The sequence below is a fragment of the Tyto alba genome, unplaced genomic scaffold (genome assembly GCF_018691265.1).
Source record: "Tyto alba isolate M040663 unplaced genomic scaffold, T.alba_DEE_v4.0 Super-Scaffold_20000042, whole genome shotgun sequence".
Lineage (NCBI taxonomy): Eukaryota > Metazoa > Chordata > Aves > Strigiformes > Tytonidae > Tyto > Tyto alba.
This window is the reverse complement of record NW_024881293.1, coordinates 12,118,965-12,145,557: the sequence shown is the minus strand read 5'-3', so window position 1 is coordinate 12,145,557 and position 26,593 is coordinate 12,118,965. Positions and strand designations below refer to the sequence as shown.

The 26,593-nt window shown below is 38.9% G+C and overlaps 2 protein-coding genes across 6 annotated transcripts in view; one reads left to right on the top strand and one right to left on the bottom strand.

Annotated features, from left to right (window-relative positions):
* Positions 1–306: 306 nt before the first annotated feature.
* Positions 307–9,591, bottom strand: HAUS8 (HAUS augmin like complex subunit 8). Of its 4 annotated transcripts, none has more exons than XM_032994656.2 (11): positions 9,480–9,591; positions 8,707–8,777; positions 8,562–8,617; positions 8,160–8,256; positions 7,354–7,467; positions 6,746–6,828; positions 6,032–6,103; positions 4,828–4,986; positions 3,764–3,905; positions 2,556–2,697; positions 307–1,804 (listed from the first exon to the last, which is right to left on the bottom strand). In XM_032994656.2, the coding sequence occupies exons 2-11, from the start codon at positions 8,774–8,776 to the stop codon at positions 1,684–1,686; spliced, it is 1,056 nt and encodes a 351-aa protein (XP_032850547.1). In that variant the 5' UTR covers position 8,777; positions 9,480–9,591; the 3' UTR covers positions 307–1,683. The 4 variants fall into 4 exon arrangements, with proteins under 4 accessions (XP_032850547.1, XP_032850546.1, XP_032850545.1 ...); XM_032994655.2 differs by lacking the exon at positions 9,480–9,591 and adding an exon at positions 9,220–9,466; XM_032994654.1 differs by lacking the exon at positions 9,480–9,591 and adding an exon at positions 8,862–8,910 and having other exon boundaries at positions 2,539–2,697.
* Positions 9,592–9,673: 82 nt separating this feature from the next.
* MYO9B (myosin IXB) overlaps positions 9,674–26,593 on the top strand; it is a 44,597-nt gene continuing 27,677 nt past the window's right edge. For both annotated transcript variants that reach the window (XM_032994643.2, XM_032994651.2), the window contains exons 1-2: positions 9,674–9,758; positions 19,676–20,569. In XM_032994643.2, coding sequence (XP_032850534.1) covers positions 19,733–20,569 — 837 coding nt within the window. In that variant the 5' untranslated portion in view covers positions 9,674–9,758; positions 19,676–19,732. The remainder of the gene's footprint in view (positions 9,759–19,675; positions 20,570–26,593) is intronic.

The window sequence follows — 26,593 nt, the reverse complement described above, 5'->3', positions numbered from 1 at the left end:
TATCTCCACCCACTGAAAAGAAACAGACCACGGATTTGCAGCTAACCCATGACTTGCTTGCTTAGCAAAGTTCCCCATCCAGTGGCCAACCCTGGAGCTGCAGCTCCTGGTCCAGGCCCCGAACACGATCCTGCTGCGTGAAGCACCTGTAACTCACAGACTGAACAGCAGCACACGGGGGTGAACTATAAGATGCAGTCCATCTAACATGTTTGAGGAAGAAGAAATAGATAAATAACTTAAAATAACTCAGTGCCCTCCCACTGGCTCATGGATAAGTTCCTGTGAAAAAAAATGACACTGATATTACATACAAGGAAGGTTTTATTAGTTCATTATATATTGATTTTTACCCAGTGTGATGTACATTTTATTGATCCAGTTACTACAGCTTAATTTACTCCTAACTTTTAATAGGAAAAGACAAGAATCTAGTTAGACCCTTAGTAATACCAGGAGGAAACCTTGAATAACACTTCAAAGAGTGCAAGGAAAAAAGCTCTGAGTATTTTTTGAACAGGCCAAAAAGCTTTATAGACACAGCTTATGCCAAAAATATAACACTAAACAGAAAATAGAAAGCAAAGCTTCTGAAAAACTGTCACAGAAAGAAGTTCCACAGGTGAAAAAAAAAAAAAAAACAGGATATAGCATGTCTTTCATGCATTCCATGCACAAAAATGGAAAGTACATTGAAAAAACTGCTGCACCTAGCATGTATGTTTGTAACAGAGCACACTTGCTCTCAGGCACTTACTCAGTAGTTAGGTTTGAGGTTTCTCTCCACATCACAATCTTCTGGCCTTGGCACACTGGGTGCCACTGCTTAGTGCCTGTAAGTCCATCACTGCACATATTGTGTAGTGTTAGCCCTGTGTAAGCCCAGATGAAAACAAGAGCTTCTGTGGGAGATCAGTGAAGATATTCAGACATGAAGGCTATTGATACAGCAGTGGAAAATAGTCTTTATTATTAGAAAGAATAAATAAAATCCTAATGAGAAGGTATCAGGTTAATATAAAAGCATTTATGATTTTAACAATTTGTTTCCAAGACAATTAGGCAACAAGTTACCAAAACTTTTCACTTGTTACAAGTGACCAGGCTCCTTCCAAGCATCAGCCTCATTATTTGCTACCCACATAGCTTTTCATCTCAGCAAATCCAGAAAAAAGGGACAATTAAGAGTTCCCCCAGAAGCTGTTCACTGAGTGACCAATCATCATGCTGTACATTCCTACAGATCCTCCTGATGAGGCCAGCAAATGCACAGTATCACATACACAAGTCCACACCTATATTCGACACTCTGCCCTCTAACGAACACAACTTTGGAAAGAGATGCAAATCAGTGTACTTGAAGCCAGTTCCAAGAAAGTAAAACAAGAAGTTTAAGAATACATAGGTCATATTTGCTAAGAATTACATTTATTATTATTTACCTTTCATTATTGTCAAGGCAGAAAGTGATGAGAAAGGTGTCACAGAAATTCATGCTAAAAAAAAGATGACTCCTTATTGGACAACATGCAGAAGAGAACTCAATTTCTTACATTGGTAAGCATACAATGCTGCTGGTGTCATATTCTGATATAACTGAAAATCTGAACAAGTTATACGTTCACACAAGAAGTCTGCTGGCACTGATTTAGTATCCACTCGTTAGTAAAACAATACATAAAGTTAGTTGAAGTACCAGCGTTTCACAACATCTAGTCCATGGTTCTCTTCACATATTCTTTGGTTATGCAGAGAAACTTCTTTACTAACCTGAAATGACAGGTTCTGCACTTCTGTGAAGCTCCTGGAACAAATGAAGCAAGCTAAATCAGTTACTCCAGAGGATAACAACTTCTGCTTAACCCCAAAGGCAATGCGCCTGGACATTCGCATCATTCTCCTACCATGGAGCCACCAGAAGGAAAAAATGTAAAATGTGAATTTTCTTCCAAAGGCTAGAATTTGGAGGAGATGAGGACAGTTTGCAGGACAGAGAGATACGTGGCTTTATGAGATATTAATCTTCAAGATTTTAACTATTATCTCCTCTAGGGAAACGAAGGAAGGAAAGGAAATTTATCATGCTTTATCTCTTCCTTGTGCTCTCAGTTATATTTCATATTTGTTGACACACTACTTGAGCAAAAACCCCCTTTTCTGTGCTCTTTGTACCTCCTAAAGGATATTTGCATGATTATTATTTAAGACTTCCAGTTCACTTTTCTGCCTCGTGGAGTTCTCCACTCTCCTACATATTTGCACTTTACCGTGGCCATTCTTGCTCATGGAAATTCTCAGCAAAAGTGTCAGAAAATGGCACACTAAAGCTGTTCACTTTTAATACACAAACTAAAGGCTACAAACATCTTTATTTTGACTGTAGATAGGGTAGGGATATCAACACCCATGTCTGCTACAAACAGAATTAAACTTAGTGCTACTATCTCCCCAGTTAATCTTCCTCCAATATACATTCTGGTTATATTCTGGCGTGACTATAGATTTTCCTCTGAATATATAGCAAACAAGTCTTTTCACCTGGTTGTTGTAAATACCTTTGAAGCTCTTTATCTAGTTTCTGAGAAACTTCTTTAAGGTCTTTCAGTACGTTAAATGTTTTTTCACTTTCTTCTGAGTAGCTTGGCATAACTTCTGTCAGAAGTTCCTTTGTGACAGTTAACTGCTTTTGTAGTTCACCTGCAATAGGAGATGTTAAAAAATATTATTCAAAAATGCATGCAATGGCATCAGTTAATACAAGATTACTTAATAGTTGCAGTGGTCACAAAAATAGGTGAACTAGATGATGGAAAACTACTGTTTGTTGACCTTTCACAAACACACTATGAGAAAACCATGAAAGCCAAATTATTTTTAGCTATGAAGACTAATACCAGAAACAAGCTATTAAAACTGCTAATCAAGTTCTCATTTAGAGTACAAAGATTTTTACAAAACAAATGCAAGAGAAAAAACAATATTTAAACATCCAAAATTCCCAGGCCAGTTACATATATTGCTATTGGCATGCATCCCCAACATTAAACTTGTCCAATTTTCCTTTAACATTTACAAACCAAAAATATGTATTTGTTTCCTTTCAAGGCTTCTTATAAGAATTCTGTTCTTCAATAAACCTTTTCTATTTGTTTTAAAGTGTAAGCAAGATTATTGTAAATGGTTTAATAGTCTTGTTTCTTGCAGACCTACAGTTTAAAAGTGTAACTTCTTGTCCAGACTTAAATACAAAACTCAAGTACTAATCTAGTCAACAAATGTTCACTGATTCAAGACATCACACCATATATTTAAGCCTTAGTTCTACAGGAAATGTGAGTAAGTCTACCCATGTGACTTTATCCCTCAAACATAGAAACAAGAAGACATCACAGTATCTCTACAACTTGCTTACCCATTAGGAACAAGAAAGGAGGAGGAATACCATGAATACAGTTAAAAGATAGAAACTTGCTAAAGAAAGTGTATATGAAGACAGCCCTAGCTTAGAAAGCTGGTTTATTTTTTCCTGCTGCAAGACCAAAAAAAACATGTTCAACTACAGTTTAGTGGTTAAACAGAGACATGAATTATTCATAGCAAAACATGTGACTAATGCTGCAGCCCACTGTCCATGCAAGCTCTAAGAGCACACAAAATTCCTCTAGTGGCCACAGATAGATCCAGTAATAACAACGTAAGAATTTTAGCATCCCAAAAACCCCACTGTTTCTGAAAGTAAATCCGATGAATCAAATTTTCATACCAAGGTATGTTAGTGTATCTCCTTCTATGTGAATATTCTTTATGGGTAATTCATGTCTAGTGGTATCCAGGGAAGCTGCAAAGCTTTTATATTGGTCTTTAAACTGTTCACAAACAGGAACAAGGGGAGAAAGTACTTCCATCTGAAAAAGAAACACGATGAACCAACACTTCTTCAAAAGCAGCCATTTTGTTAGTACAGATCTGGCTCAATACTGAAAAATACTTTATAAAACCCCCCAAGTACCACTCTGAAATACTTTTTGACAGAGGAATTCAAGACATTTCTGGCACGATACCCCTATCATGACGTTTAATAAGTTTTCCTCTACCACCCCAAAACACCTAGGTCAATACCAGTTTCCTTGTTACCGTATCTCAGAGATATTAGCAACATAGCAGGCAAAGTGTTTCGTATGTGATACTTTGACTGTAGCTAACACTGTATTCACCAGAAGACAAAAGTCTTGTTTAATTTTTGCAATGAATATTTGTTAAAAGCAAGCACAGGCTCAGTTTTGAAAATTAATTATTCAGAAAGTGCTACCTTTTAATTTGACACAACAGAACTAACAAAATACTGAAAAAGATGGGAGGGTTTAGCTTCTAAGATCACCTATTATCAAGAACTTCATTAGAAACTTACCTTCTTACAACCAGGCCAGAACTACAGCTGTCTAACATATAAAAATAAGACAAAGAACAGAAGATGTTCACTTCTCATCTAAGGGTTAGCATCTCAGCTCCAGCCATAGCTGTAAGGATGTTCACATGGTTTTAAGATACTTGCATCTCCTGTGCATCAACTGTAAACTGCTTTGGCAGCCAGTGTGCTATTGCTGCCCTTTGCCTATCCACAAGGGACAACACAAAAGTGACAAAGGCATTTGCTTAGGTTACTAGAGAGCATTACATGCCACAATAGGAAGTAGATATTTATTTTAAGATGCATAAAATTGTATACCAGCAGGCTACAGAAGGAGATGAATCTTCTCTGGATAAAGGACTACTTCATAAGTGAGCTTGTTTAAATATAGGAGAAGCATAAATTGTAATGAAGCCTACCTGTTTGTCTAGTGCATCATCAAGTATCTGCTCTCTCTCTTTGAAAAAAATTTCACGCTTCAACTCACAGAGCTTCTCCTGTTGTCTCTCCTTTTCTTCACACAACATTAGTAAGTTTTTTTCTGCTTTCTTCTCCAACTCAGCAAGATTTTTTCCTGCCTATTACATCCAAAAAATATTCACAACTACAGTAATGCTACATCTAAGTAATTAACAGTCTGAATAAACAAATGTAAGCCTCAGACCAGGTCAGAGAGCTGCAATTAATGAATGCTAGATCTCATACAATAAACACAGTACATTATAATTAAAGCCCCACTCCATCTTCTTCCTCCCACCCCCGGTAGTATTTTCTGAAAAGGAAAAAATATACATATACAGCACTGACTGAACAAAGAACAGTCACTGCTACAACCTTGAACTCCAAACACACTTACTCAGGGTCTTCCCCAAACTTCTACATACCTCTGTGTGGTGGGCTGACCCTCTATCAATCCCCTCCTCAATGGGACAGGGGAGTGAGACTGTGATGAATGACTTGCGGGTCAAGATAAGGACAGTTTAATAAAGCAAAAGCAAAGGAAGTAGAGAATAAAATCTTCTGTTTTCCCATCAGCAGGTGATGTCCGGCCATCTCCTGCTTTAGACATTTTGTCTGCTTTGCTCCAGAAGACAAACGTAAATATCAAATGCCCCTCCTTCCTTCTCCTTTCTCTCAGCTTATTGCTGAGCAGACGTCATATGGTATGGAATCTCCCTTTGGTCAGTTGGGGCCAGCTGTCCTGGCTACATCCCTTCCCAAGATCTTGCACACTCCCAGCCTGTGGGGGTGGGGAAAATGTTGGAGGGACAGCCTTGATGCTGTGCCAGCAGTGCTCAGCAGCAGCCAAAACACCAGTGTGTTATCAAAACCTTTCTGGCTACCAGGACACAGCACAGCACCATGAGGGTGGTTAGGGTGAAAATTAACTCCATCTCAGTCGGACCCAACATACCCCACTTCATGACGAACCAGCACCAACTTAATAAACTGGCACTGATTTCACTCTGTGAGAGTTTTCAAACAAGTCAGAGTTTTACAATCATAAACATATAAAGTCACAAAAATTTAACTTTTATGAATCAGAAAGCATAGACCAGAAAGTAAACAATTCCTTAATACCATGTTCTTCTACCTGATACACCAAATACTTGACTGACTCACCTTTACTCTTAGGTAAGTCAAAAGCAGTGTCCGAGATTCCAGCTCTGATATCAGAGGATCAGAATCATCTTCCTTCAGAAAAGAAAAGAATATACCAGATCAATTTTGGTATCTAAACAATTATTTTTATAATGTTCAAATAAATTGGACTGAAAGTCGAATTTGTGCCCAGAATCATCATCATCATCAGTCAGCTTGATGAAAAAAGTGTGGGTTTTTAAATGACACCTGTTAATTATATAAATCTTTTTGTTCCACCATTTTTTAATAACATTTTCAGCAGATTTTCTTAATATTGATAGAGAACTTAAAGTTTCACTGCTACTTTGAATGAGATGTCTAAATAAGGCACTTCAAATTAGGCTGAATCAATGTTAGTTTTCTAAGCAAAAAATGTCAGAACATATTTAAAGATCATGTGATATAATTAAAAAGCACGGACAGAAATACAAAAAGAATCCATTTAGAGGTGCTACAATTGGAGCAGATTCTTTACCACAAGAAACAGAAACAAAGCTTTGGTCAGTGTTGAAACATCTTATAAACAAAACAAACATTGCTAGCAGTGGAACAGACTTATCCTCTGACTTCTGCCAGGAGGCTTTAGATCATCCCAGGACCTCAAAGTTGTTAACAAGATTAAAGATAAACAGAAAATCTTCATTTCACATTTCAAAATACATACGTGTAACAATTGAAAGCAGTGACACTCACCACTTCTTCTAGGTCTTCATATGTTTCTGTATCTTCTTTGCCATCAGATTGTGAGCTAGGAGACTTTTCATGGACAGTTTTATCTGTATCACAAGAGAAAAGTTATTGTTCTCTTCTACCAAAGTATATAGGGTGGGTCAACATACCATCAGGTTCTTCAAAGGCCAGGATAATTTCAAAATTATTTTGTGTACCAGTAAAGAAAACGTGTGCTCTGTTTCTGGCTTTGATGATGATACTCATGAGATGGGGATCGCATGAACATTTAGCTTGAAGTGACAGTTACAGATAGATGTGATGCAGTTTTCAAAAGGGCTGATAATGTAACACCCATCTGTATTAGGAACAACGACTTCTTCTTTAACACTTTGTTCTTCAATATTTGATCTTAAAGTAAAAGAACAGAGCACCCAAAGGATACTACAAATCGAGAGGTTAATTTAAACCCTAAAGTTCTTAATACCTCTCTGCTTAAAGACTCTTGAAATAACATTCACCTTATTTGACAAAATTCTTCTGCAAGTATAGAACACAAGGATTACTTATCATCAAGTTACAGCACACACATTAAAAATAATAAAACAAAAAACTGAGGAGTGAAAGCTTACCACTAATAGCTGAAATGTCAAGCTGTGGTTGTATAAGTTCATCTTCATCTAATAAAGTGGACTGCAAGTCATCTTTTTCAAAACTACTCTCACTGAATAAGCTAGAGTCAACACCTGTAGAAAGAAGCTATTGTCAAACTAAAATAATTAGAACGTATTCTGCACAAGTTTGCAAATATATGCTTTCACTAATGTGGCAACCTTATGCAAACTTTTACACATTTATTTTATATATATCATCTGTATACTTGCTAATTTCCCTAGAGATAATGTAGTTCAGAATGTTATCTTCTTAAACATTTAACAGTTCAACAATAACACACAGATGTGAAAAGGGAATAATGTTATTTCTTCAAGATTTTCAAGTCCAATCAAGGTCTTACCAGAAAATTCTTTTGCAATTCTTGCAAAAGAAAAAAAAACAGACTGTTTTGCATACAGGGATTTTCAGTCATTTACACAGGTGTTATTAAAAAGATTAAAATAAAAAATGTGGGGCAATGGTGAAGGCAGAGTAAAAAATTAGTTCAAAGCCTTGTGCAGAAGGCAAGAAATATTCTTATTTTAGACAACCCAATCACTCAATTCCAGAGTAGTTTTCTATTAGACAAACTGACAAAAGTTTAATGCACTTGAGTTTACACCTCTTAATCCCACATCAAGTTTCTTAATGTTCTCTGTATACAGATAACAACTGGCACTGATGAAGTAATACAAAATATCATCTCTTAACAACACTTTAGAGTTCCACAGATTGGAAATACAAATTCACAAAATAATAGCTTTTAAGTTGTGGTAAAACCTACCAGCAGAAATGTCATGTTTCTGAGGATGTACTGATCTTGGTTTAGTTGAAAAAGACGGTCTAGAAGGAGACGTGGAAAAGGAATTTGTTGGAGTATCCTGACAATCAAGAAACAGATAAGATTGACCATAAGCAGTAATTGTGATCACCAGCATATCTTGCCTCCAACTTGAACGCTGACAGTAAACAAGTACAATCCCAAAGCATCATGGTGCTTTGCAAGTCACCAGAGTACGGTCCCAATATCCCATCCCAGTATGCACCTAGCAATACACCACGACTCCCTCATAACCCCAGCAGTTATTTTTTGCTTAGGTCTCGCAGCCACACGTCCAAGCCGCCCCTCACACCATTTCTATCCACTGCTGAGACGCCCGAGCTCGGCAGCGAGGCGCCCCAGTACCTTCTTCGTGTCTTTTGTATCGTACTGCAGGTAGCGAGACTTCACGATTCTTCCTCCTGAAGAAGGAGCAAAGAGACCTCAGGCAGGCCCGGCGCCGCGCTTCCCGCCTCAGCCAGGGCGGGCTCCCCCCTCACCCCACAGCTACCTTTCAGTTTATTCTTCGGCACTTCTCCGCCCACCACCGTAGTATTGGAGCCGCCGGGAAACGCAGACATCCTGCAAAGACAGAACGAGAAATGACAACGGCAGCGAGCAACGAGCGAGAAGACGGAGAGCGAAACCCCCTCATCCCTCCCTCACCCTGCCGCCTCCGCCATCCCGTTCGAACCGCCGCGCAAGCGCAACGCCGCCCTCCCGGCGGACGGGGGGGGACGCGCGCCCCCTGGCGGCGCGGAGGGATGAAACACACACACCCACACACACATCCCCCGGCCCACTCGGGACAGGCACTGCTTGCACGGCCATGGGCTCTCCGTCCCTCCCCACGGCCTCTCACCCGGGCTGTGCCTGCAGAGGATGGCAACGCTCCCCTCAGCGTCAGAGTAAAGCAAGGAAATGAAGGGCTAACAGTGCCTTCAGCAGAGGATGGCAACACTCCCCTCAGCGCCAGAGTAAAGCAAGGAAATGAAGGGCTGACAGCGCCTTCAGCATGACTGACCCCAAGCGCTGTTCTTGGTAGGAGGCGGCCACTCTCTACGGCTTCAGCTGGCGAGCCCCAGGAATACTCCGCTAGGGATCCTCTGCGCTGCCCCAGAGCGCTAACAAAGCGCTGGGAAAGGGAGGTGAACACCAACACTGAAGCAGGAGCCCTCACAGCGCCGGGAGGCCAGTGCTCCCAGCCGCACTAGGGTTCTTCGGTTTATGACAGGAATCCACCCACTCCCGCTTCTGGCCGCGGGGCCCTGCCTCAGAAAGCACCTGGCTCCCGACGAACACTCGTTTCCCGAGCTGTGCTGGAAGCCGCAGGCGGGGGCGAGGCAGCGAGACCGAGCCCATCACCGACCGCCACAACCTGAGGGCGCCGCTTCGCGCCTCCCGCCCCGCCGCGGGGCGGGGGGGGAGCGCATGCGCAGTGCGCGCGCGGCGCTGAATGGGCGCCGCCCTGCCTCCCCCCTACACGGAAGTGGCGAGCGGCGCGTCGGCGGGGCCTGTGGCGGGCGGCGGTGCTGGTCGCCAGCGCTTCATCCACTGGCTGAGGTAAACGGTGGCGAAGCACGGCCCTGTACCCCCGATGGATGTCCGTTCCTTTTCCTTTCTTTATTCTTTTCTTTTCGTTACGGGCGGCTAAACTCTGTGGTGGCTGCGCCTGAGGGGGAGCGGGTTTCGTACAGCCCTGGGGCCGGTGTGGCGGGGCGAGCTCGGTGTGTGTGTGAGGAAGGGGTTTGACGGGCGGGAGCCGCGGGGTTCCGCTGCTTTCCCTCAGGATTTTGTGAGCCGGGCGCCGCGGGATTCCGCCGCTTTCCCTCAGGATTTGGGGGCCGGGTGCCGCGGGGTTCCGCCGCTTTCCCTCAGGATTTGGGGGCTGGGTGCCGCGGGGTTCCGGTGCTTTCCCTCAGGATTTGGGGGCTGGGTGCCGCGGGATTCCGCCGCTTTCCCTCAGGATTTGGGGGCTGGGTGCCGCGGGGTTCCGTCGCTTTCCCTCAGGATTTTGGGGGCTGGGAGCCGTTATTGGGGGCGCCCCGTGGGCCGGGGAGTTGGCTGCCCGGGGCCGGGATGAGGCGCAGGCTGAGCCCGCGCTGTGCCTGGCTTCTGGGCGGCTGTGTGGGCTTGTAACGGCAGGGATGGCAGTTGCGTTGCTGCTGACTCGTTTTGCATCTGATGTGCCCGAGGAACTGGACATGCCCGAAGGGAAGGAACATGCCTCACCGCCCGTCTGCACCTCCCGTCTCTCAGGCGATATGCAAGGGGAATATCTTGCCGTCGATCAGGGCACGATGTTAATTTCTATCTCCTGCTTACTGATCTTTCAACCACACAATGTGCAGCTTTTTTTCACATGATGTCTCTAACTCTCGGAATGAACAGCCTGTAAACTTTCGTACAAATATCTCAGTATCTGTCAAAAAAAAAAAAAAAAAGGTCGTTAATACTCTCTGGGTTCTTTTGTTTCTTTGTTTTATTTTTGGACAACTCTTGACAATGTCAGTGGTGCTGCTGTGTTGAGGTTGTGCTTTATCATGGTGACCATCATTGTCTAATTTATGTATGCCTCTAGCTGTTTTTATCTTGGTAGTGATGTGTCTTTTTGGTAAGTTTGGTTTTGCAATCTGGTAAGTAAAGCTTTTGCAAGTTGGGAACATCATCTTATTACATGTTTGTAGATTAAAAATAGCAGAGTACTATCCTGATTCATGACTCATGTAACCATACAGGTGATATAGGTATGAGTGATCCTAATGTAAGATGACTTCCCAGCGTAATTTTCAGCCTTGTTCTCTATTACTCTGTAAGTATTTTGGCAAAACTCTTACCCAGCTTTATTTGCAAGTCCTGTTTGTGAAAAGTGAGAAGTACTTTGGATGCAAATGAATTCGGTATTCTTTGATTTCACCTTCTGGAAATGGGTGTCAGTGTAGCAAAGGGCTGGAGATGATCTCAGGCTTCTGGCAAATGTAATTAGCCTTCGAAGATGTCATCAGCGTCCTCCCACGTTACTCCTAGAGGTGGATTGGTATCGGTTTGTCTACCTAGCTGTTTGCAAATAAGAGTTTGTCATGGGTAGTTAGAAGCTCTCAGATTTCAGGTCTGTTAGCTGGGATACATGACCAAAGTACTTGCCCTAAAGTAACTGTGAGGTAACCCTGTATTCTGGTTTAGTATATTGTTGTCACACCCATCAAATTTTAGTAATCCTTGGGTGTCTTTAACTCAGAATTTTGTTAGGAACAAACTTATTTAATGTAGGGGAGGCGATATGGGGAACTTCAAACGCATATGTATATTCATTTTATTTTCAGAATTCATTTGGGCTCTCTTTAGAAAAGAGTTAATCTTGATTACTTCCATCTTTAAAGTGACAATGAGTTTCTTTACCTCTCTATGTGTAGAGTCTAGTAACACTGTCTCTGCTTTTCAGGATGATAGATCTAAAACTGTTTTCTTAGTCATTAGTGTTTACTTATTAGCATTAAACTCAGGAGTTTTGTAAAACTGTACGATATGGGTTGTTTGGGAGTTTGTGGCGGTTTTTTGTCACTATGCTTGAACGTTTGTCTTAACAAAAAGCTTTTCTAGTAGTTGAATGCTGTAGTTTGCGTATGGACAGGGCAGCTGTCTGTGCAAATGCGTAGTCTAATCAGAGTAGGAAGACTCAGAGGTTTGTGTTTTTATGTGGAATCCAAAACGCTTATAGAACTGAATAATTTAGGGAGAGTAAATGCAGCTGATGAAAAATTTAAATGAGGTTCATGCTTTGAACAGACTGAGTTTAGGACAAATAATGATTCAGACATTAGACCTCTTGAATAATCCTGGGTATGAATAACTGTTTGACTCATATGCATGTAGTTCAATATCACTTAGGCTGAATATGGCCTTTCCTTAGCTAGATGGTCAAATACCATGATTCGCATCTCTTAAACATTTAAAAAGGAAAAATTCCTAAAAAATGCGACAGTGTTAGCTGTCTCAATTAAGGAAAAGAGTAAAAAACTATGATTCTGCAAAGTCTGTGCTTCAGTACATTTTTGTGAGTTTGAATGCTGAAGGTGTTTATTAATCACCATTCTAAGAAACAAGACCCACTTATTCTAATATCAAGGAGATGTAAAGACTGAGATGCTGAAAAAGATTTATTTTTTTTCAGTAGATGGCAATTTTAATAGATGATTTGCCTTCTGAAAGGGCTAGGAATGTCTTTATTTCAGAAAATGAAAATACAGAGGTTTTTGTCTCTAATAGATCATGTTTTCTTGATTTATCAAGTGACTTAAGCATGGCTTGCAGAGTTGCTTTTATCTAAGCTTTATTGTATTGTTTATATCTGATTACCAAATGAAACTCAATGCACATCCTAGAAAAACTTGCTCTTCCTTCAAAGACCAACAGTGTTTAATAATAAAAGTGTTTTTAAAGGTATTTTTGTCATGTACAAGTTTTGCTGATTCCTTTTTTTCCTAGTTCACACAAAAGTTCAACCTAAAGTTTCTTAAGATAATTTCTTATCAGTGTAATTGCAGTGAGATTTTTACTTCCTTTGTTGACTGCTATAATGCTGTTAAGGATAAAATCAAGAAAACTACAAAAGCTGGTAAGAATAGTCTCCAAGCTTCTTTTGACTTACACTCTTCACCACTAACACTCTCAGTTGTTTTGCCTTCATTGTTTTCTCAACGGGGCCACGTTTTCATATCCTCTGAATCATACACAAATGTACATCTGTAACTCCGACATCACAATTTTTGTGAGGTAATAGCATGCTATGGACCTTTAATGTCACTGTAGGCTTGATAAGATATCCTTGTCTTGAGGTTAAATTGTGCCTCTGAGTCATTAAGAGGAAGTGGAGGTCTGCATCTTAGGTGCTTTGAGGGTGTAGATTGGGATCAGGGTCTTAAGCACCGTAGAGAGTAAAGAGGAGGTAACTGAGAAGGAACGGCCTGTAATTAAAGTAATTTCTTTGACTTTTCCTGTATTACGTTGCAGTACTTGCATTGCAGTCCAGCTTCTCCTTTGTTAGGCAGTCTGTGGTGGTAACTTCTCTGTCAGAGTTGATTACAAAGAGTAGTAACAAATGGGCAGTAAGCGTGCATGTTCCATTCAGAACTAATCCTTTTGGAGTAGGAAAAACAGAGCTTTTAGATAAAGAATACCAAGGATCTGAAGTTGCTTAATCCAACAGAATTTTTGATGACCAAGAAAAATACTGAAATATTACTAGAATGCTGAGTAATTTTCAGGTAATCTGCAAATGTCTGGAATAATGGAAAAAAAATTATGTTCAACTAACAGTAACTGTATATCCTTGTGATGAGGGGACAGACAAGGGTGTTGTGGCCTTTGCCTTACCTGTAATGCATGAATAATTAAGCTGAAGAGACACCCTTAAATTTCCACATTTTGCTGGAAATTCCTTGCTTTGGAAATCAAGGATAAGTAATAGCTGAATATTTTTGAAATTACTAAATGTTTTCTGTTTGATCAGAGGGGTCTCTGGGGATGGTCATTGGTGATTCTGATATCTAAGAATATTGGAGGCCACATACTTGTGATATATTTCTAGTTTTGTGTTGAAAATTGCTTGAACAATAGGAGAATCTTGAATCTTTCAGTTTGAGGAATGCAGCTCTGGAAATGCACATGAAAATGTGAAGAACTGGAATATTATAAAGTTCATCCTCAACAATTTTGCTGTAATAGTAGCTTTCCCTTTTTAGCTTCACTGTGATTCACTGACTAAATATGTGGCTTCAAATTATGGCCTTATTTAAACTAAACGGATACCCCTGTGTTGATTGGGGCAAAGTTTTCTTCTAGACTTTTACTAATTATTAAGAGGACAGTGTTGGCTTTAATGCATATTAAAAAATTAATTTGCTTAATGAAGACTTGAAAACACTTAAATACCATCAAAATTACCACAGAGAATTGGATTTTTTTTTGTTTTGTATTTCTATTAACATTGTCTGAGCAAAAGGTATAATTACAGATTGATGATAAATTATGTAGCCTACTACATTTCTTCTACGAAGTGATGAAGTAGTTACCGGAAATGTTGCCCTACTGAGTGATTTAAGTGGCAAGTATAATCCTTCAGTGATGGACTAAATAGTACAGCCCCATGTTCACTTACATTATTGCTTGGTAAACCCAGTTTTTATTTTTTTATAAACAAATGAAAGTACTAATTGATAGGTAATATAAAAATAAATATGGTATTAGACTGTTACTTTATAAGTTTGTTAATGTTAGTGCTATTAACAAATAGGCTGTCTGTAGAGCTTGTAAAGGTGCGGGTAGGGAAAAATAACAAAATCCTGAAAAGATTGGCTAGACTTGCTTCCATTTTCTTAGACCTGTTAGAATTCTCCTTCCAGGATAGTTGAGTAAAGATGGGCTGTAACTGGTACCTTATATGTAAATTTGTCTAGCACTATTCCAGATTTGCTTCTCTTAAATCTCACTTGAAACAAGTACCATTAAATGACGTGTTATACTGACACAGTGAAACCACTGTCACAAGGATACAAGTCGTATATCACTATATCCTTTAAAACACTAATCCCATGCAGCTGTTGCCCCACTCATACCCACAGAATTAATACAATCTAATATTTTGAATAAAAGGTTAGAATCAAAAGCTTTGCAAGCCTATTTTTTTTTTTTGTCTTTTTTGTCTTGCCCAGCTGCTGTTTTGTAAAACAGATAAAAATAAAAAAGATGCTCCATGTTTGCATCTGTAAGAGAGAAGTATGGTGAAAAATACTGCCTTGCTGTGTTTTGTAGATGCTGATGACTGTCCTTAGTAAATTTTAAGTGCTGTGAAGATGTATACTTGTGCTACTAAAAGGCTTGTGAAAAGTAAAACATTTTAAGGAAAACAGGAAGGAGGCTGAATGTGAAGTCTAAAATTAGTTGATGTGCACCTACTGCCAGCTTCTGCCTCCCACTTTTTAAATTCTCTTAACACTCTCTTTGTTTTTTTCCCATGCGTTGGAAAGGGGCTTCTTATGAGAAGGGGTATTGAAAGAAATTGAGGTAACTTTGCAGAATTTCCATCTACAGAAAGAACTCAACAGTGGTAGTTAGGTTGCTGTTTTCTTGATTTTGCTGTTTTGCATGGCAACCAATATGGTTTCATTATTACCTTCTACTCTTGTATTTCTCCTTTTTCTTCCAGTATTCTTTGCACCTGAATTCGGCCTTGTGCTTCCTTGATGAGCCAAATTACATAGAATAAATATTTAAATTGCTTGAAAAATTTCTTAATTAGAGATCATAAAATGAGAAAGAGTCATTGTAATAATCTGTTCACATGACTCTTGACATAAATGAGAGGGTGGTACCTAATCAACTTTTCTATTTAAGAGGCACATCTGTAACTGGGGACTGGCTTATTTTCTAAAAAGAACTTTAGCATTCAGGCCTCGTAGTTAGTGTCAGTTAAATGTCACCGGAAGGCTACGCTACACTGCAAGAACTTATGTCTTATGTTAGCCTGAGTTTGTCTAGCTTTGAATTCCAGCCACTGGCTTATGTTACAGCTTTGTCCTCTAGACTGGTGATTGTTACAAGACTCTGGTTCCCTATGCAAGGACTTAAACAGATATCAGTCTCCTCCATGTGTTTCTCATAGACAAAGCTTCTAGAATATGTTGCTGTAAGGGGGTATTTTCTATCAGATTTTTTTTTTTTAATTGCTGTTCTTATCTCAGCTTCTTAATTGAATTTGGGATAAATTCAAGACGCGGTATTGGTCACATACCTTCTGAGTACAAGGGTAATATGGCTGCCTAATTAAATATTAATTTGATGTTTATCTGGGAATTACATTCACCGTCATGCTTGTAGTGTTATATTGGAATACCATGTTTAAATGGTTACTCGCTATGATTTTCAAGCCTATTTCAGGTTATTTATATATCTGTAAACTGAGCTGAAATCTGTTTAGCATTTGTTTTCTTGCTCCTATGCTACTGGACTATATAATTGATTTAGCTTTTTGATTACTTACTGCCTTCACAATCTCTCTGTGATACATTCTTTCTTAGTAACTCTTTTATTTCTTCTAGAGCCATCATGAAAATGTTTACTCTGATGCCAGGGATCCAACTTCAATAGAATCTAATCCCTCAGTTACTTGATGATACCCTGTCCTTAGTTGAATACTGGGACTCATTGGGTAACCAATTTATAGTCTGTTCAGTGTGTGCTCTTTCACTTTTATGTTCTAATTTGTGGCTTGAAATATTGTTTAGTATGAAGTCAGAGGTCTGCCTCTTCTAGAGCAGTATTATCATCAAATAAATTTGATATCCTTTCTGAGAAAATCACAAGTAGTTGGAGACCAGCAGGTTTTCCCTTAAACCTCTGTAATCACTAGATATTCTCATTGTGATTCACAGATAGAAGAACTTAAGCATCATGTTATTTCTTCTGGGACTCATGTAGTGCATTTTCAGGTAAATAAACTATAGGTAACAAAAGCAGAATTAGTTAAAAGGAATTACAGTAATTGGGTGCTACTCTTCCTTAAGTGACTTGTAGATTTTTTTTTTTCTTCTTAAAGCCTCATAACCAGTACTGAATGATTCAGAGTAGCATATCTGTTTTAAGTTGTTGAGTGAAAGAGCAGTCTTAAAGCTCAATGCTGTTGAAAACAAGCAAGTAGTGTCTGGATTTCATATCTGGTTAAAATGGGGCAGAGATATGCTGACATTCTTTCTGTTTACTGCTGATGTGACTGTGTTTTGAAATCATGTTTCAGCAAGTTCTTTCTACTGTAGTTTTATCTTCCAAATCATTCCTATAGTGATGGATGTCTGCTCGAACTTCCATCAAGTTGTACGATGACTGCATGATTTAGAAATCTGTATGTTGCTTTGTCAGAAATCTGTCACCTTCAAGATGGGAGGTCTTTCTAGTTTTTCAGTCATACACACCTGAGCAGTCACTACCAGCTATTGCATGCTGCTTGCTGTAATTGGCCTGGGTTTTTCACCAGTAGAGAAGAGGCCATCTGTGCTCCAGTTTCCTCTTTGGAAAGTGTGATATGGGAGTCTTGAGCAATGTGCCAGATATATTTTAGTAGCTGACATGAGATGAGGTTAGGAAACGTATATGAGTGAAGTCAGAGGTCAGCACCTAGGTTCAGCTTTTCTGTGTGGGCAAAAAGTTGGTGCCACATTTCTTAGGGTGCTGTTTTGGCAAAAATGCTTACTGAGGGGGACTTCCTCTATCATACCAGACTGTGTGTCTGAAACTAATTGCTGGGGGGAAAAAAAAAAAGGAAGTCTGCACAAGACTGTCTCCCTTGAACCGCCTGGCTAACTTGAGAGGAAAATGGTCACTGTTGTTCTTTTTTTCTGTCTGTGCTCCGGATTCATGTTCCCCATGAGCAGCAGTCTACTGTAGATTCTACTGTATGTTAAGGTGTTTGACCTTCTGTTGATTAAGAATGCTTTACACTTGCATAATTACTTCAAAGTTACTTCAGACTGTATTAGTTATTGGTTAGTGATAATTATAGGAAATGAAGAGGGAGCTTTGACCTCACTGGTCCGTCCTTCTGTATGACCAAGTTCTTGCAATAGTCTTTCCTTAATTAATGAAGAATGATCTTTAGCTGGGGAAAAAAAAAATAAAAACAAAAAAACCAAACATAATGTTCTCGGAGGGATCATATAGCTTGACCAGAGAAGTGCTGTGGTTTGTCTTGCTGTCTGTGGCTTGCTCAGCCTTCCTTTTGATGAGTAGCCACTAAAAATGATCCAGCTTGCATAACAATGTCTTCTGTAAGATTTCAATTCAGAGTTCCCTTAAAGCATAGTTCTCTACTCTGAGGCTGTTCATGAGGCAGAACTATGTCATATGTTTCTGTGAAGTGATTCATTACTTGCAGTGGAAGTGGCAGCTAAATGCTTCCAACTCTACTGATTTTCATTTGAAATGATTGCTCTTTGTGGCCTTATGCAAGTTCCTGTGAAGTTGTTTAGTGGCAAAAAGCAACTTAACTGGCATTTCATTGCCTTTTTTCTTTTTTTTTTTTTTTTTTTTAATATATATTCAGCATATAAGTGTATAATTAGAATACTGTTATTGAAACAAAAATTGACCTGATATTATGAGTGTGCAGTTTTACAGACTGTTAAAACAGGAGTACTTCATTATCTTCTCTCTTTACTACCCATTGATAAGCTAATAAACTGTTGAGCTAAAGCAACCTAAATGAACCTGGGCCTGGTGATCTGAGTGTATGGAATTGCAGTTGAGAGAAAAATCACCAGCAAAGACACAGAATCTTACCAAGTCTGTAGAGGCTTTTAGACTTGGCAGTAAGGAGGAGGTTGACTTCTGTGAGTTTGATGTTAGGTTGAAGTTAGATTGCTGGCCTGCATCAGGGCTGAAAGGAGGAAAAAGCAATCAGAATGAATGGTTTTTAGAGGCTCATGCATGAGGTTCCTGAAACCCAGTGAGGAAAGAGTTGATGTGACAGGTATAAAGGCTTGTGAGTGAAGTCAGTTATTTGTGATCTTGTTTGCTGAACTGAAAAGCAGTTGCAGTAAGACTAATTTTAGTTTGCCTAAAATGGAATACAAAAAGCATGTTCAAACCTTTTTGTAGCAAGGATGTGGTTCACTCAAGTGAAATTAGCAGCATCTTGTCTGGGTAAATTATGCATGTTCAGGAAGGCACTTCGGTGTGCAGTGTTAGGATTTGACAGCAGTATTTACTGATCAGTTTTAGGCACTGTTTCCTTAAAGCTGAGTGGGGGTAAATACTGTACTTGTGTTGCACCTTTCATGAAGAGAGATCAGTTGGTGGGAATGAAAAAAAATGTGTGGGTCTCGGTGTCAGGACTCTGATCTTCCTTGCAGCTATACACTGCTGCTTCTGACATAGTTTGTGGCTGCTCTAAACTGTCACTGCTGGTTTAAAGAATGATCAAACCCTGTTTCTACCTCAAGCTGCTTGTGCAGCTTTAAGGGAGGGTTTATGTGGGAGGATGAATAAATGTTTGCGTAGCCATACAGTGAATCAAATCAGGGAAATTATATAGTTAATAGTTTGTGTAACCATACGGTGAACCAGATCAGGGAAATTATAATAGTTAAAACTAACCTGGGGAAACAAGGAAGTTTTAATTTGGACTTTTATCCCAGTTCAGTTTGCTTTGTGGCTTATGGCTTATGGATGCTTGTGCTGCCATAATAGGGAAGAAGGAATGGCAAGAGAATAGAAAGAAAAGTGAAAAGAGGATAGATGTTGTGGCAGCTATTTACTCCGTGGGGTAGGCTAAGCAGACTGTTTGAAATAATATCACTGATGTGCATAAGTAGTGCATTTGTTCTGTAATAATTTGACTATTTAATAACTTTATTCTCCTCCAGAAAATGAAACCTTGCCCTAATATCTCTTGTGCACCTTTTTTTACACCTGACTTTTTTCTTTTTCAGACGATGGGCACTGCATATTAATCAGGGGTGGAAGACTGAAGCCCATTTGGGGACAGAATGAGTTTAAAAGATGCTGACAGTGCAGTTTGCCAGGCCAAGGCAGCCTATAATCTTCATATTTACCCCCAACTCTCAACAGAAAGTGCTCCCTGCTGCAAAGTGACAGCAACCAAGGACAGCACATCTTCAGATGTCATCAAGGATGTGATTAATATCTTAAACTTGGATGTCTCAAAACATTATGTGCTCGTGGAAGTGAAAGAATCGGGTGGTGAAGAATGGGTACTTGATATAAATGATTCTCCTGTTCATAGGGTTTTACTTTGGCCTCGCCGTGCTCAGGATGAGCATCCACAAAAGGATGGGTACTACTTTCTTCTGCAAGAAAGGAACACTGATGGGACCATCAAATATGTCCAGATGCAATTGCTTTCCAAGGAGACAGATGCTCGACGTTTGGTTGAAAGGGGTTTTCTTCCGTGGCATCAGGAGGACTTTGATGATTTGTGCAATCTTCCCAACTTAACGGAGACAATGCTCCTAGAAAATCTGAAATGCCGCTTTCTAAAACACAAAATCTATACGTACGCAGGAAGTATTCTGATTGCCATTAATCCCTTCAAGTTCCTGCCCATTTACAATCCCAAATATGTCAAGATGTATGAGAATCATCAGCTTGGGAAGTTGGAGCCTCATATTTTTGCCATTGCTGATGTAGCTTATCACACAATGCTTAAAAAACATGTTAATCAGTGCATAGTTATATCAGGTGAAAGTGGGTCTGGGAAAACACAAAGCACAAACTTCTTAATTCACTGCCTCACGGCACTGAGCCAGAAAGGGTACGCAAGTGGTGTGGAGAGGACTATTCTAGGAGCTGGACCAGTTCTGGAGGTAAATTTATGCTAAAATTGCCTTCTGTGAAAATTGTTTTTTGAAAACTTCAAATAACTGCCGTTGAATATTACTTCTGAGTCACCTACTTGGTTTAGGCTTTAAATATCACTGGACCGCCTTGGTGTTTGGCTGTGTTGCTCAGCTGCTTGTAATTGATTTTCCTTAATTCATCCTTCCATTCAGTTGACTTCCTGTTGCTTTTAATTTATAACCAACTTAACTTTCCACTGCTAAACACTAATATTCTGGGACAGAGGTTACCTGTGTTTTCCACCTTAAAGTTTTGATGGCATTTGCATCAAGTTGTAAGTAAATGTTTTCATAAAAAGATTGTTCCACTGAAACATTAACTGCTTAGTGTAGTTGTGCCTTTGTGTGTAAGCATGTCCCACAGCATTTTTATGAACTCACTTTTTTGAGGGAGTTATTTCCTTTCTACACTTGTTTATTTTGAAGAGAACAATATTGTTAGTTGGAGAGAAAGCGTGAGTTAGTTTTGGTTTTTAATTACTACAGTATTTCCAACAGAAAGCAAAACTAAACACATGAGAAGGAGGGGGGTACAGCTTGCCTTACATTGGGTAATGGCAGGACAAACTTAAACTGATCTTTCAGACTTCAGTCTTTTCCTTTTAGTTTCTCATCTGAAAGGAAAAACTCTGAAAGCTTGAATGGATGTAATGGTCACCTGTAATAAAATCTTCAACAGCAAGGTGATTGAATGTGGCCGTTATAATTGTTAGGTTTAAATATTCTCAAATGTAACAACACTTTAATTTAAAAAAATAAAGCTTTTTTTTTTTTTAAGCTTTTAAATGAAATGTGAAAAAGCAATGAAGTTAAACTTTAAAACGTTACATTTATAAATGTGACTTGAAAGCTTTTCTGTAAAGTATAAGGAATATATGCAAGTTCTGTTTTGCCTTGCTTTCTGCTGCTTGAAAGGAGAAGTAAAATTGTTTGAGGTTTGTTGGTTGCTGGAGTTCAAGTTTGCAGTTCTAAACAGAAAACAGGAAGGGGTCACTGTGGAAAGCACTGTTTGATCAGCTGATCTTTCTGCCTTTGATAAAATTAACTGTTTCAGATCCTAGTCTAGCGGATGTGATACGGCTGTGTCAAACCAGGTAGAGAAGTAGAATCTTGTGTTGCCTTTTTTCCCACTGAATGAGAAGTACGCATACTCCTAGATTCAAAATTAAAATTATTAACTTTGCTGAAGTAACACATAGATGTTGTGTATGTCTGAGAATGTTCATGAAGAAACATTTCTGGTTTTCTACAGTAGGATTGGTTGTGATAAATACTGCAACTTCTTCAGACTTCCACTGAGCACTTATGAATGCATTTCATCAGAAAATAGTCTTGCTAGCTGGAAGTGTGGTGATCAATTGAAAGCTTAGCTTGCAAACTTGCCAAGTGGTTTCTAACATGTCTGTAGGAGTACATGTGGCCTAAAATGTGAGGCTCTTGTCTGAAATTCTCAGAGAAACTTCTTGCTCTACTTTGACGGTGTTTCAGTCGCAAATGGATTCAGTGCAAACTCGTTCTCCCAAATATTGCAAAAGTTAAAGGAATTTGACAATTAAATATAAAAAAAGTAGGGATATCTGAATCCTAAAACATCTTTCAGAATAGAACATATGTTTTTGTATTGAAAATATTATTCATTGACTTGAAATTATGGAGAAAGAAACCTTTTTGAAACTTGCAGAGGCTAAGATTTGCCCAGGCTGAAATAAATCACAGGGTACCTGTGATTTTTGTAGTGGGAATATACTTCTCTGTTCTCATAACTTAGGTGCGTATCAGAAAGTGATGCTGGGGTAGGTTTAGAACATAGGTAAAATCAAGCTATCCTGCTTTGAATATAGCAGGGTGAATTCAGCTGACAGTGAAGCTTCCATGTTTCCCAAGACGGATGTTCTTGTGCAATTCCAGGCACTAAACGTAATTTTAAAAAAACCGAGACAAATTTCGGTCTCAGAGGAATGCACAGAAAGCTTGCTTTGTTTTGTGGAAGTTAAACTGACGACAAACTCTAACAGAAGAGTTGGTCACTTCTAAATCCAATGGTGGTGACTCATTTGGGTTTTTACTTAAGGGAACTGAAGCGATAAAAGGGAATTTTTCTTAAATGGATGTTTCAGGGGATTTTTTGCATGAACAGTTCTGTAGTGTGCCTAGGGTATTTGAGAATGTTCTGTTTAATTTTGAAGTTTTATTTTGAGTCCTCATTGAAAGATGAAAATCTGCTCTTGACTGATGTCTGTTTCCCTGACTTTTATGATATTAAATTTGGTTGCATTTTGGCTCAGACCTTCCCCTTTTTACTTAATTAAAATGTGTCTGTTTTTATAGGCTGACCTTTTGTAAAAGTTTAAGGAGATAAAGCAAACATTTCTAGCACAGAGAGGTGAGCAGTATTAGTGTGTTATGGAGATGGATTTATAATTTAATCATCACATACTTAGTGAACTTGGAATCATATTTCTTACTGAATCCTGTTTGTGTTGACTAATCTGTATTCAAATCTGTAAGGAATTTGCAGATAAACTATTGTTAATATTTTAGCTCCTTTTTCACAATTTCTAGACTTTGAAGAATGGAGGTATAGCTGTACTGTGAAAGGAGATTTGACCTTAAATGTTGTTTGATACTACCTTCTCAAACATCTGAGAAATTAAATACATGATACTGAGACAGCGTAGTTAAACATGGTACTGGCACAATTGCTGTCACATGCGCTAGTGAAAGCAAAGCTGGTCATGGGTTCGTCTCTGATCCTCAGATGCTTCTTGCTCAATCTCTGCACCAGAGTCTGAACTGTTTATAAGGATCTAAGCAGAGGGAACTCGAGCTACTTCTGATGATGTTTAGCACTGCTTGCAGCTTTCTAGAGAAAAAGACTCTGAAAGACTGCCTGCTTCCATGGGACAGTGGTGCTTCAGCACAGCCTAAAGCTGTGTGTTGTGCTGGTTTTTCACAGTTCACGAGACATACAGTTGCCCTACCTGTATAGGAATTGCTCTGTTTTTTTTTTTAATTGTTTCTCCAGGCTAACGAAGATTGTCTCTAGTGAAGAGCAATTTCTTTAAAACTGGTAGGAAGATAAAGATAGGCTCTGTTTTAAGATACTCCTGGCTTTTTCATCCTCTTCTAAATTTAGTGATTAAAGTACAGCTCCCTGACTTGGAGTTTTGCCTTCTTGTACCGACTGTTAAGTTCAGTTTACTTACAGTTGAAGTCCCAAGAAGGAATTTGCATTTGGGAGCTATTATTTGAGTCAAACAGGGAATAGTGAATCAAACCTTTGTTTTATAGAGTCTTGAACAAGAGGATTAAACCTTTCCATACACACTTAAGAAGTTTCCAAGAAATTTGTATTTTCCTTTCATCAGGGAAAATGTCTTAAAACGCATGTTTCAGATATAAAATGCACAGTGTACAATCTAAGATTCTGAACTTACTTTGGAGACCTAAAGTGACTGATCAGATTCTTCAAGCCAATTAATTTAGTAGTGGCAGAAAATTGAGCGAGAGGATGGGAGCATGTGGAGAGGGGCATAATAAGAAGGAATTGGAGCTTCTTCTGGCAGCAAAGCTCCTGTTGGCTTGTTGTCTGCTGTTAAATTGTAACCCTTAGTATCCGGGTTTATTACAGGAGTTATTTTCTTCGTGGGCTGAAAGTTCATTTCCCTCTGAAATGGAAGCTGAGGAGCAGTGGGACAGATGGAAATACTGGCGTTGTCATAACTTTTTCATATATTATTTTGAAAAGCATTGCTTATTTCCATTTGGCTATGTTCTTGAAGATTTCTTAATGGCACTGAACCATTCGTTGGAAAGAATTAAGGCTCAAATAAAATGGAAAGTCAAACAGGAAGCAATCATTAAGTGGCCTTCTAAAGAAGGCAGTTGTAAATATGAATTGATTAATATGGACTGCAGTTAGGTGGGTTGGGGGGATAAGATTTTCTAGAACTCGGCATATTAAAAAGCTTGTTAAATTTCATTGTAGAAAGTAAACTATGCTTTACCATTCTATGGAAAACAGAGTAAAGCAATTTGCTGTCAGCTCTGTTTTCTTTATTACAGTCCCATTGTGTTTGTGGTTTTTGGTATAAGATGGACTTAAGCTGAGTCGTGCTTCAACTCTGGTTTTCATTTGTATTTGCCATAAAAGTCTGGATATATATTTAGTGGGTGTAGTCTGTTCTATTTAAGGGAAAGTAGTTGTTTTGAGGCTATTATCTGCATGTGTTTGTTTTAAGAATCATAATCAGAGGAGGAATGGAACTTCCTTTTTCCATTTGGTTGGATGTTACTAGGTGTTTTTTTTTTGGTATAAATGTGTTGCATACTTTTCCCTGCTGCACAAATCTCATGGGGAAAAATCACCTTGTCCTTTATACAGCCTTATCGTGTGGATTGCTTAGACTTCCCCAGGACATGCACAGTTGCCCAGCATGCAGAGCTGAAAAATTACCCTGAACACTGCAACTTCTGTGTTGATGAGTAGAGATTTTGCAGCCTGTTGGTGAAGACCACTACTAAACTGAGTTCAGCTCTGAAGTGGTCATTTCCTCTTTCAGGGTGTGTAACTTGAGTCTTTGATGTCATTTGGCACATGAAAAGGTTGGTCTGTGCAGTGTGATTCTGCCATGGATTAGAATGGTTTACATAAGAACATTGGTAGCTTTTTTTTTCAGATTTTGGCAATTGTTATGAAAGAATTAAATGAGATTTTTAGCTGTGTTCCTGAGGGAGGTGATAGGTTTATGTTTGGGGTTTCTTTTTACAGCAAATAGAAGGTGGATTTGGCATTTCCCTTTTCAAGCTGTCACTGTTGTAAGGAGTTTTGAGTAGTAGAGTCCAGTTTATGCCTCTTTCATTCCAAGGTAAGAGGATGGGTTGGATGACTTCCTGACTCCCAGAATAGGCTCTCCCAACTCTGATTCCTGCTGGCCTTGGTCTGCTAATTTGGCTCGCCTTTTTTTTTTTTTTTTTTTTTTTTTTTAAATATAGTTAGTGTTCTGCATTGGAGAGATTTACTTTTTCATTTTTATCTGTCTCCTCATGGACTCACATGGGAAAACAGTAATTGGATTTGGTTATATAAAGTATTATTTTTCTTTAGCTGAAATTGTCTCTTGTCCCCTCACATCTTCTGAATTAATTTTGTAAAAACAAAGGTGGCTCTCTAAGCCAGGGAGATTTTTCACTTGATTTTTTTTTTTTTTTTGGTAGGATAAAGTTACAGGTAAGTTAAACATATCTAACTTCTAAATACCAAAATATTAAACATTCTGAATTTTTGCACCTTTCTGATTTTAGGCAGGAATGTCACTTCTACAGTTAGCTCACCAAAGTATGTTGAAGAATATCGTGGCCGTGATTAGAGTTTAAAGTTAAATGTTACCAAAAAAAATTTCCCACCCAGAATGTTAAGTGACTTGAAATGTTCTTTAAAAAGTTGTAGATGTTAAAGGCTCTTATGAGAAAGCCATTCAGTACATGAAAACTTTCCTTAAAAACTGATAATATTAGATCAGCTTTTAAGAATTTGCTGTATGCTTTGACTAAATACCAGACACATGAGGTCATAAGAGCCTTTAGTTTTAAACTGTATTCATTGCTTACACGAGTAATCACTAAGAAAAGTTTTTCAGGAAGCCCGGGTTATGAGATTTCTTAACTCTGTAATGCCAAAATATTTGTTATTAAAAAATAATGCAGAAAATGTAGCTATGCAGTGGTTTGGTTTCTTGACTATAACTAGTAAACTGGTAGTTAACTGGTGGCTTAAGTTTCTAAACTTTCTAAAAAGTAGTTTTTCTGCATTCAATTTGTAAGTCCGATATTCTGCAGCCTGGTAAAGCTTCACTACAACAAATTTCTTAATATACTAAGTGAGAAGTTGGATGGTGTTCTTCAGAGCGCCACAGTTGAGCCACTGTTGGTGGGAGAGGAATGGGGTTTTTTGGTTTATGAAGAAGACAATTTGATCTGCTGATGTTACTG